The sequence below is a fragment of the Lates calcarifer genome, linkage group LG21 (genome assembly GCF_001640805.2).
Source record: "Lates calcarifer isolate ASB-BC8 linkage group LG21, TLL_Latcal_v3, whole genome shotgun sequence".
Classification (NCBI taxonomy): Eukaryota; Metazoa; Chordata; class Actinopteri; family Centropomidae; genus Lates; species Lates calcarifer.
In genome coordinates, this window is record NC_066853.1 from 25,215,109 (window position 1) to 25,227,369 (window position 12,261).

At 38.1% G+C, this 12,261-nt stretch overlaps 1 protein-coding gene across 3 annotated transcripts in view; it reads right to left on the reverse strand.

The window, feature by feature from the left end:
• Nucleotides 1-1,937: 1,937 nt before the first annotated feature.
• Nucleotides 1,938-12,261, reverse strand: part of snx19b (sorting nexin 19b) — a 36,663-nt gene continuing 26,339 nt past the window's right edge. For 2 of the 3 annotated variants that reach the window (XM_018701751.2, XM_018701757.2), the window contains exons 12-14: nucleotides 7,656-7,840; nucleotides 7,237-7,324; nucleotides 1,938-5,917 (exon numbers count right to left, since the gene is read on the reverse strand). In XM_018701751.2, the coding sequence (XP_018557267.1) occupies nucleotides 5,794-5,917; nucleotides 7,237-7,324; nucleotides 7,656-7,840 (397 nt within the window). In that variant the 3' untranslated portion in view covers nucleotides 1,938-5,793. Of the gene's footprint in view, nucleotides 5,918-6,301; nucleotides 6,339-7,236; nucleotides 7,325-7,655; nucleotides 7,841-12,261 lie in introns of those variants that run through there. The other variant, XM_051065361.1, reaches the window with a different exon arrangement.

A 12,261-nucleotide genomic window follows, 5' to 3' on the forward strand; every position in this document is an offset into this window, starting at 1 on the left:
ACTGTTTTTCATTAGATGTGTCAATGGGAGGTAGTAGTAATAAAGTAAACTGGGTTAAACTGTCACCATAGCAACTTCAGCAGCAGTGGGTAAAAGCTCACCACCTCCTTCTCCTCACCTCGGTGTAGTTGTTACAGTAACACTGTGAGTGTGTCTGGTCTGGGCTGGATGGCGGTAGCTCAGGCTTCCACACAAACACTGCCCTGGCTCCTGACACACAAACAGTGATCAGTGGAGAGTCAGTATGGACCATACAAAGGTGTTTTTGAGGATCGCAGTACTTCTGTGATTTCTGTACATGATCTGTTAGCTTCAAGGGGTATGCTGCTTCCAGTACCCTTAATTACTTAGACTCAGAATGCAACAGAATTTAATGCTTTAATGTAGTCAAGACGTCAAGGCCCCAGGGAGACTACAGGAGAGTCAGATGAGAACAGAAATATTAGGGGTGGGGTAAAAAAAAAATCATCTTCATCAATCTGAGTCAATATTTAATTTATTATTTGCACTGAGCTAATAGAATAACAGTAGTTAGCTGAGAGTTTATTGCTTACAGTGACGGTAACTTTCTGCCAACAGCTAACTGTTAATTGTTGTTTACCATAGATTTATTGAGTGGTAGCTTTAAGTTCACTGAAACTACATCAACACAAGCCAGGTGCTGTAGAGTAAAAGCCAGTGATTCCTCTTTGATTCATTTCATTATAAAAGTATTTTGTTTAACTTTATTATAAAAGTACTTTATCTAACTTAATTAGAACAGTACATTATTTAACTTTATTATCAGCTGTTTCATTAGCATGGCTTAAAGACAGAGCCTAGAGGTTATAGTGATGATGTTCCTGAAATAAAACTCAGAAAGTCTGACTGATATGTCATTGTTTTTGGAAATATGACTCATGATATACATTGTCTCTAGAAGTGTATGATTCGACTTTTTCACATGGTCTGGTTTTAAATATCAGAGAGGAGAAAAAGTTTTGCTGGGTGGAGAAGCTCCGGAGAGCAGATATATGTTTCTTTATTTACTGTAGAAAACTTTAGGGAGCTATTTATTTGTTTAAGTTTTCATTTAACTTTATAAGACATGCTGCTGAGCCTGGGAGCTCCCTGCACTTTCTGTTAGAATTTTAAAACATTGTCTAAGATAAAAAAAAAAAACCTTTAACATGTTGCAAATCTGAAAAGCTGTTTAATAAACATGTGCTTAAAGGCATTTAAATGAAGTTAAGTGTTAGAGTTTGTATTATCCAAAATTTTGATGCCAATATTTTCACTTTTACTGCAAAGGAATATTGGTTATCAGCCTCCTTGACTACTAATAATCTGTATCGGTATCGGCTCTGAAAAAACCATATCGGTCTATCTCTAGATAGTATCAGATAAGCATATGGTCTAAGCCTTATATTTAACTGAAAGAAATCCAATTTATTGAATGTAAATAAAAACAAAAATACTATCACAATACCGTCACATTTATTCATATGTACCTCTCAGTGCTTCACTAGTCCATAGGATTGCTTACAGTTTTCTGTGTAAATCCGATTTATGTGCCTCCCCCACCCACATGCCTCCATTGTAAGAGAAGTGGAGCTGAACAGAAATGGTTCCAGGAAATAGGTCTGATCTTCATTATGGGGTATTTAAAGGTTTGCACACACTTTTTTGTTGGACTTGAGTCACGGGTCTGCAGGCTACAGCAAATTAATGGAGACCTGACAGAGTGTAGTGATTGTAAAATGTCTATACAAAGGGGGTAAAAAAAATGATGATATGGAATGCATTATTTACCTTGAAGACACAGAGCCTCCTGACAGTTAGAAAAATGCTTGGCATGAATTTACAATTAAATCTCATAAAAAATTGAGTAACTCACCAGTCTCTAATAAAATGTATGAACCACCTCAGGCCAGGAAAATAATGAGTGTGAACAACAGTTGAAGATTTAATAAGTCATGTTGGTAACTTTATTGTTTTTGCAAATATGTTCAGACACAACCAGCAAATGTTTAAGAGACTATGACACAATCTGTGAGAGAAAATTGAGAAAGAGATTCACAGCTTTAACATGCACAACACAACCACAAGTTCAAAAGTTACAGTGTACAGAACCAGCGGACACAGGATTTGACAGAAAATAGGGCAAAGATGTGAAAAACAGCGCAGAGGAGACAGAGAATGGAATTATAGTTGGACCAAAAACAGTGCAAAAAAATATTGTAAAAAATGTCTTCATAAACTTCTGTGTCAATGTTGTAACATAAAATGTTGCTCTTCTATGTAACATCTGGTGAAAAACCACTGTGCATTTTTTTCCCCATGAAAAATGGAACATCTGTCATCTCCTACTGAATAAATCAGATATGTACAGCAGCATAATGCCACCTCATTTACTCATTTGGTAGTTATAATGAAAAAAAAGATCTTTGTTAAATGTGACCCTTTACCGTTTTAACAAGATATTTTCCATGCTATCACCACATAACCATCTGGCGATTACTCCATATCAAATGCTTCTCTTTTTTTAAACAAGAAAGTTCTTGTTGTAAAAACATTTTTATGTTTATATAATGCTATTTATATTATATCACAACAGAACTCTCATTTACACAAAACAAATATGCAAAATCAATGTATCTTGTGAAGTCAGTAAATGTCTCTTGTTCTAACATTATACAGACTTTTCATGTTACAACATCATAAATTGGTACACTGTTATAATAGGAAGATGCTGTTTTCAGATTGTTTTGTGCATTATATATGTGTACATTTAGTGTCAGATTAGACCAATGATTGTCCACAGCAAGTCTACAAATCAGTACCAGTCAATGCAGTGTTGGTTACCGGACTGCAGATATTAGCAGAATCAATGGCCAGTATCACAGCCCCTGTCTATCAAGGAGGATCTCATACTAAGTTAAAAATCTAATGAAGAATATTACATACTGGATCTAAACATTTTTATATACAGTGGCCAACAGCAGATTTATGAGAGCTAGTGGCCAAGATACAAAAAATAAAATAAAAAATGTCATCAGAACATGAAAGACATGAACTCATAACATGAAAATTATCTTGTTAAAGCACAAAGATCTTGCTATAATGACACTGAGCAAATCTGAGCAATTTTTGTGTCGGTGGCAGCAAGCAGCAGCAGCATACATAATAGTGAATAGTGTTTACATACAGTATATACAGTATTAAGCAAGTGATCATGGACTGTGTCATTTTTCAGTTTTAGCATATCAACATACATTGAATTCCTTCATCAGAATAAACAAACAAAAACACAGTCATCCACAACATATGAACTTTAACAGCCTCAACATTCTGCACAATTTGACGCAATAAAACACAGTTAGTAGTTCCACTACAGAGAGCTAGAGCTAGGTGCTTACATAAGGCATGGCCAGTGGTTACACGACATCTGCATTACTGCAGGACAGACCAAACCAGACTTCATCGAGTCACATTATAAGGCAGAATCCAGGAAAAGCACTTCTAGTGGGTCACCACTTCCTCTCTCCGTCAGCACTGACACCTCACTCCTTTTATGGTTGGAATTCAGAACAAGTGATCATTTCATATTTCACACAAATAAATAGATTAATAAATAGACTGAATCACAAGTTAACACAATAGAAAGAAAAAAGATATTTAAGACAAAGATGAGACAAATAAACCAGGGTATAAGTGCAAAACACTGGAATGATAGTAACATTAAAATATGACTTTTTTTCACTTACAAGATAGATTGTAACAGTTCTCAAACATGACTTGAATGAATATGCATATCCAGTTCCAGGAGACATATTTGAAAAATGCTGTGTATCTTTATCTCAGTATATTTGGAATTGACTCTAAACTCTCTAAAATAACACACTAAAGTGTGCAGCATTACAATTCACATGACAACATCTTTAACTTTAACTAACATTTTGAAACATTGAAATGTTGCCAGAAGAAGGTTGGAATTTTCTCTGCACTACATCATTATTCAGTCGTTAACTAGCGTTTTAAGACAGTCTGTGTGACAACAACTGGGTTACACATGTCTGAGACAGTGATACGAATAATGATAATCTGAGCTGTAACATATTTTGGATTTATTATCTTTATCCAGCTGGGAAAGATGTGGTGATTGTTGTGTTACCATTAGCAATAAGGCAATAAGATACTAAGGCAAATGTAAAAATCACAGAAACCTTCAACAATACACTTAAAGTGACTGTAGCCTGAGTGGTGACACTGTGTGGTGTTCTGTGTATAAATGAGGGACAGAGGGATGTAACTTAGAATTAGACTCAACAGTAATAATGTGAATCCCTGCCTTTACTTTGATAATCACCAGCTTGATACATGTTTTATTCAACAGAATCTGAATTGAGTTAAAGATAGTTTAAAGTTTATTTGGAGTCAGTCATCAGAATCTCTGATGCCCTATCCAATTTACTGGATGAATACCTGTATTAGCATTACATTAGCTACTTCAACATGGTATGTAGTCATTTAGCAGTAGGCCACAGAGGACATTTGATGTCACATGTTACACTAAGAAAAGCAGAGGTGTAAAGCTTAATTAATGATGGCTGAATTCTATTTAACTGCTTGAGGATTCTAGCTCACTCCCACAGTGTAATGACTCACTAAGAAACTTTGACAGAACAGAGCCAATGTTTATGTCATTAGTAACACATATATTACACATATACCATGCCTACCATGACAAGTCAAATTATCTGCTGTGCAACAGGCCTTTTACCCTCTAATAGGATCTGCAGAATGCACTACTAGCAGGTTTCACCAACCAAATTTTTCAGTGCTGTGATCTCCACAAACTAAATTCCAAATTTGGGACAGAGGCAGAAATATCTGAGACTGACAACATAGATAGATAGAAGCTCAGATAGAAAACAGAGACAGACATCTTTCACATACCTGTTTTTGAGGAACCCAGCTCCTGTTATTTAGATGTTAACTGCATAGATAATTATCTACGGTGCCTATTAAAAGAACTGTGGAACCTATTATCATAATCTACCTGTAAAGCCAGTAAAAATCTTACAGCCACAATACACTATACCACATTAAACATGAACCTTTCCCTATATCTGGACAGTTGTAGGTAAAACAAAATCACTACCAGAGACCTATGCCTTCTCAGGAAGGTTAAGATTTAGGAAGCTCACATTATGTCAGAATCACCTGTGGCTCTATACATAGCCAGCAGTGGGTTAACAGAGAAAAGGAACAGTGATGCTAAATCCCTAGAAAGATTTAAGTTGAGGGAAAGAGCAAATCCTGCTTCTCCAGATTAGAGCAACAGGTGTGAGGTCCTCTACTCAGAGATTATGGGAAGGGATAAGGGCATACTGTGAAAACCATCTGATGTGAATTTAGTCAAAGCTGTGGAGTTTAGTGGGCAGGAAGAGGCTGGATGAGGACAACGACTGATGCTTTGCCATGTGTTTATATCTGCACTGTGCATTGGACACATGAGATCAAACACAAACCAGGTGCTCTTGAGTAATTAAAGCTGCTTCAAATGTAGTGTGTGTTTAAATGTGTGTGAGGACACCATGTTCAAAAGCCTCATAACTGACCTCAGAAGTTTAAAATGGGGACAGTATATTCAGTCTCACCAGAAACATTCACTTATGCTCTGATCACAGAACATACATGGAACAGGAACAGCCTCACTGTCACACTGCTTTTCAGCAATTCCTCGGTGGCGGATGATGAGTTAGGATGATGGAAATTAAAGCTGGATTTGTGCTCTTGTGAACTGTCTCCTCATGCCAGTAACTTCTCTGTGTTTTTAGAGAGGGTCTGCAGCAGGCTGCTCTGGAAGTCCTCCTCAGGTATTTCAGGAACCAGGAACTCCAGCAGAAGGTCAAAAATACAGTAGACCAGGTGTCTAAAAGACCATGACAAGCATATTTTCTTTAATGACTTCATTTGAATGAGACACCATGAAGATACGCTATGATAATGTAGTTGATGCAAGGCCTCTTTGAGTCTTGTAATGACAAACAAAATTTATTTGTTTTTTGTTTGCGTCAGCGTCTTTCTGTAAGTCACGTTGTTTAAAGTAAGTTTTAGTTATTTTAGGCCATAGCTAACCAGAAAAACTTAGCAGATAGATCTGTTTGCATCGGATATTGCTTTGCCTAAAGATGATAAGCAGAATCAAACTGTTCAGTAAATCTTGAGTTGACATATACATACATTTACATGTCTGTATGCTGAAACACAAGCCAAAACATTTTACAATATTTATTACCTCACTTATCACTATGTTGAGCCAGCACCTCCATCAGTAAACAATGTGGCTGCATCTGAGTATTCAAAGAGTGAATATGTGTGTCGTCATAATTGTTACTAGAGGTGGCATTTAAAACAGAGTGACCACATATTCAAGAACAGAAGTGCATTTCTGGATGAATTCTGAAGTGGGCTGGTTACTCCATATGAAGACCTTGTTTAATATATAATGCAGGTTAGGTTAATTGGCAACCCTTGATTGCCAGTAGGTATGAATGTGACAGTGATTGGTTGTCTATATATGTTAGCCCCGTTAGAGACTGGGAATCTGTCCATAGTGTACCCTGCCTCTTGCCCAATGGCCGTTGGAATTGGCTCTAGTCTCCTGTGTGGCCCGCGCAATAATAAATAAATAAAGCAACCCAAAATGTCAGTCTCACGGTGGCACTTGAAGTACAGTCAGCATCCAAGTCAGTAGGATATATCATCTGGGAACCAGGAATTTCTGTTCTAAATTTCATGCATTGATTGGAGAAGCTAATAATGATGGATTTTGTCACTCCTTGTTCTTCCAACCCTGACTCTTATACAGGCACTACAGATCCCACATTGGGATGCAATCAGTGGGGTACCCTTGAGGCCCTTTATATATTTATTCATTTATTCATTTATTTGGTTGTATTTGTTCACAGTTTGGGGAATCTGCATCATGGTGAGTTATACCACCATATACCAAATTAAATACCAAATCAAGTGACACTGATTCTAGAGGTTTATCATGTCTGTGTGTTGAGTTTTGACTAAGTTATGAATCTGAGAAAAAGGAGAGGTGCAATTTTTTCCCCTTCTCCATGCACCCCCATGCTCTGCTGCCTTAGGCAAACTGCATAATTGCCTGATGTTGCCTATACCATGAACTGCAAGTCACTGTAATAAAATGGTCACTGAATATATAGTGTACAGTAAATTCACCTGTTAATGTATGGGTCTTGAAGAGAGTCCAATGCAGTCTGCCAGCTGAGTTTGTACTTGTCTGAGCCCAACATATCTGAGACCAAATCTGGAAAAACACAAAGATATGGAGAATTATGTACAATTGTGTAACTGGCTGTCTGTCGTGATTAAGCTCACAACTCTGATGTAACTGTTTTCTGAAGCTGCCACTGATAATAACTGACAATTAAAGCATAATTTACAACAGCACTTGACTGATGATCAAAATGTAAGGAAAATACGGATCTAAATACAGAAAGAACTTGATAGAATACAGATGGACAAACTGTCTTCCAAGTGTTTTGTTTTGTAAGCCTACATATACCCCAATGTCAATACATCTGTGATTAACTCAAATGGTACAACAGCACTGGTCATGTCAATGTATTAGTCTGTACCTGGTAGAAGTCTCATCAGACAGTGTAAGGCTTGTTGCCGGGTGATGTCCTTTTGCTGCTGGCTGCGCTCAAGTTGAGGGGACGTAGGCAGAGCTCCTCCTGGCCATACAGCCTCCTGAATGACCTGCAGGTACACCACCCAGTACCTTTTGCATGTCAGGTTGGCTATGCTCACATCTAGCCATCTGAATTTTACAAACACAAAACAGTTGATTCAAGTTAGTATCAAAGTGTAGGGTAGAGTGAGGGGGTCTCCTATTATTCAAGTTTTGAGATACCTGTGATTTCTGCCACCACCTCAATATGTAGTTTTTTGTGATTTAGGAGGAGTGACATACTTCCCTCTGTATAAAAGTGCATCTCATGACCTTGGCAACAGTTGGTTAACCTCCTGACTTTAAGGTCCCACAAAACAGTCACAAAGTTCAGTGAGTTGTGACCTTTTCATCATGCCTGACCTGGCAAGTACTGAATGATCTTGTCCTCAGAGCAGCCAATCCTTTTAAATGTAACCCATGCCTCATTGCATTCCCACACGGATTTGAAACTCAAGGATCAGCAGTCCAGAAGTCTTCCACGTAACTGTTGGATTTAATGTCTTGTGATGAGTAAATTCAATAGACTATGTGTAGGTGGGAGACTTTGACCCTTTGGTCCTGACCTGACCTTTTTCCCACCAAGATTTAGCATCTGAGGGGTGGAAACAGCAACTCACCATTGAGACTCAATGAGAAGATCATTTAAAGCACAAAGTAAAAGATAGCTCAAGCATACATGTATTGTAGAGGTCAAGCCTATGAAGATGCAGATACTTGCGAGTTGGTAGGAGTCTAAATATTGACAAAGTAATTATAGTTAGTTTTTTTAGTATTATATTAAAAATCATGGTGTTCCATGACCATTTAAGGCCTTAGGATCACCTCACATCCTTTAAGAGTTTTCCAAGAATTACAGACACCCTAAAACGTTTAACACCATGCAGATGCTGTTATGTAATACTGTTGAAAACCTCAGAGCTGTGCTAAAAAGAACCAGGGACCTCCCTTAGGGCTTAATGTTCTGCTTAATGTTTGCTCACTTCATGTGGGCCCTAATAAAGTTATTTCATTAGCTTCTTTTGGCCAGTTACCACTCTGCTGAGCTGCATTCACAGGAGCTATGGATGGACAAGTTGTGCCGACTGCTATTTTTGGTTTCCACTATTTTGAATTTTTTTGTTATCCCATAGTATTTTATAACAGTGCAAAAGAAGCCAATCCTTAACACTGAGGTATTTTTCATTCTTCATGTTGTACAACTGCAAAGGAAAAACAGGCATAATTTATAAGAAACCATCCACTTGTTAGTCTGTAAGAACTCCAAAAGTCTAGTCTTAGGTCTTGTGATAAGTCATAGCCATAAAGGGATGCACATGGTCAGCAACAATACTCAGATGGGCTGTGGCATTCAAACAATGATTGACTGATATTAGAACTGGCACCAAATTCTGATCCTACCATCTGCGTGGTTCAGCAGAAACTGGGATTCATCAGAGCGGGCTACTTTTTTCAGGCTTCAGCTGTCCAGTTTTGATGAGCCTGTGCTCAGTGAAGCCTGAGATTTCTGTTCTTGGCTGACAGGAGTGGAACCCAACATGATCTGTGCTGTTGAAGTCCATAGCTTTTCTGTCAGCTCCAACCAGTCTGACCATTCTCTTCTGACCTGTCTCATGAATAAGGTGTTTCAGTCCACAGAACTGCTGAATTTGTTTTTTTAGTTTTTTTGCACATTTCTAGTAAACTCTAGAGATTGAAAATCCTAGGAGTTCAGAAGTTTTATAAAAATATGCACATAAAGTGTGTGTGTTAATTTTGTGTCAATATAATGCTTCTTAGCATACTTAGCAGTATGAATGTTTGTACATATAAACTGTGGGCTCAATGCGTGCATGACAGCAGCAGCAGTGGCCAAGCAAGCTAGAAAGTGACCAATGAAAGTGACGGGAATATTGATCTACCCTCTCGGTTTGTGTTTGTAGAATTGTAGAAATATTATCTCGAGAGGAGAAGCCACAGGAGTTGACTGAACAACGTGCAGACCCTTTATTCAGTCTGTCACTTCTTGCTGGGTAGTAAATACTAACTAGTCAGCTGTCTGCAGAAATCACACTGATGTCAAGAAATACAAACAGCTGTTGCATGCCATACCCCTCTTTCACTCTCCCCACATTTCCTGTCTATCTCTAGTACCACTAACAAACCAAGACAAAAATGCCATATCTCCAGGCCCTGGTTGGAGGTCAAGGATACACACAATGGCTTCTGCTGAGAAATCTTTACAGGGTGTAATGAAGAGTAACCTGAGACATAACTACTTAGTATTCTGAGTAAGTACAAAGTTAGCTAAAAAAAAATTACAGCCCCATTTGACTGGGATTCATATTCCAGGCAGTTCACCAAGATGTAAAAAAGCAGAGATAAAATTAGAGGCCAGTCAGTATGATGAGGTGTTAAACTGCAATCGCAGTCAACCCTTATTCAGAACAATCATGTTTATAGACACAATGAGAAACTTCTAGGATTAACGCTACATTTGTTTACATACAACAATATAATATGAATATTCTAGAAAGATGGTGTTTACAAAAACAAAATGCTACAGTGACTCACTATCACAAAGTTTTATTACATGACAGGACAGGGCTGGCTGGTTAGAATACTAACTTCAGTAGAAGAAAACAAGTGATAGAAATGGAACCAAAACAAGAGTCAGCATTGGTGTTGCTTTCCATGGCTTGAGACAGCTCTTGGCGAGTAGAGAATGAACGTTTTGTAATTGCACTTCAGTAAGCATACCTTAGTGCAGCCCTCTGGCTCAGGGCTCATCACATCACCCCCTCAATGTGACCCATGTGATTAAATTGTGACATTAACATGTGACATTAACTTCTTCTTCTTGGTTCCATTCATGTCATAATATTACCCAAACTGACACACTTAACACACAAGCACTGAGATGTGTCAGTACATGCTAGAACCAATACATACATACACACACACACACACACACACACACACACACACACACACAGCAGAGTGCCTTCAACCAATTAGGGATGACAAATGCCAAGTAATTCTATATGAGAGATTGTGGTCTGGTTGAATCTTAGACTGTATAGCATTACTGCTACAATGAAAACCAACAGCTCCACTCTGTCAAAAAGATATTTTTACAGCAAGAGGAGAGTGCCCAACCAATGTTCTGCTCTCTGCCTGTGGGTTTAATGTGGCTTAAAACAAACAAAGTATGAAGTGCAACTTTATTAAAGTCACACAGTTACAAATGTGTGGTTCACGTCAGGAGAAGCATACAAAATATGTGTCACCACTCTGGTCTGTCAGCCTGCTAATATTACAGCCTTCTTGTAGATATACGTGGCCTCATTACTGACTTTTTAAAGTATACTGCACAGATCATAAAGAAAAAACTAGATACCATAGTTTAACTAGATACCATAGTACCATAGTCAGTTTGTTGCTCCATTAGAGCAACAATTTAGCAGCGTTGTACACAAGTAGTAGATGTTTGTAGCTGATCCAAGACCGCCTGGGTGAAAAACGCACAGCTCACAGAAAAGAACACAGGGACCCAGCCAGCTGTTCTGTCTGCTGTCTGTCTTGCCAGGAAAGAGATGTTTACAGTGCAGGTGACATACTATAGTCCTAAGAGGAAAACTCCTCAAGCATTGCACTTGAGTTTCCAAAGGTACACAAGCAGTAGGCATAGAGAGTAGGCAGTGCTAGCCCATTATGATCTCAGGGGAAGATTCCTGAGAGAGACAGCTGTAGAGCTGTGTTCTGTCGCAACTGCTGTGAGACTGATAAAGTAATACAGAAAACAGTTACTCCAAGTTACTGCCGCTGAAGGTATTTCTACAAGCTATCGAATCATGGGGTGTACTTAGTTTTTCACACATGGCTTCTCTACTTTGGCATTATTTTTTGTTAAATAAATAATGACACAGTGGAATCTGTTGTGTATTGTTTTACACCTGAGGTTAGATTTATCTAATTTTAAAACCTGCTAAGGACCAGATGATTATTTTATTATGTCCCGATATGTAAAACCATAGAATTCAAAGAGGGTGTACTTTCTTTTTCACATGACTGTGGGTTGCTAAAATGAGCACTGATTCCCACTAGACAGGACTTTTTTATTTCAAGATCCACTGAGCCACTGGCAGCTCCTCCACAGTCAGAGTTGCGTTTGTCCTGCATTATAGTAAGGAGGGGGTCTAGTCTCTTTTTCATGTATCCAGTTGTGATGAATAAATGAACAGACAATAAAATCTCAGGGTGAAGTACAACCTGACCACTCCATAGACCACTCTGTAATTTGAGTCACAAACAGTGTTATATACATGTTCATGGAATATCACACTGAGTGCATAAATCACAGATGGGATGAGGCAGTTGAAGTGATATTTCAAAATATATCAAAATGTGAATTAATATGTTTCCAGTATGTGCCATGAAACCACTATAAGAAGAGGATGCAAATATATTACATAATTGAAGGGGTAGCAGTCAGACCTCAAACAATGGGAACTCGTGGATAATGTGACAGA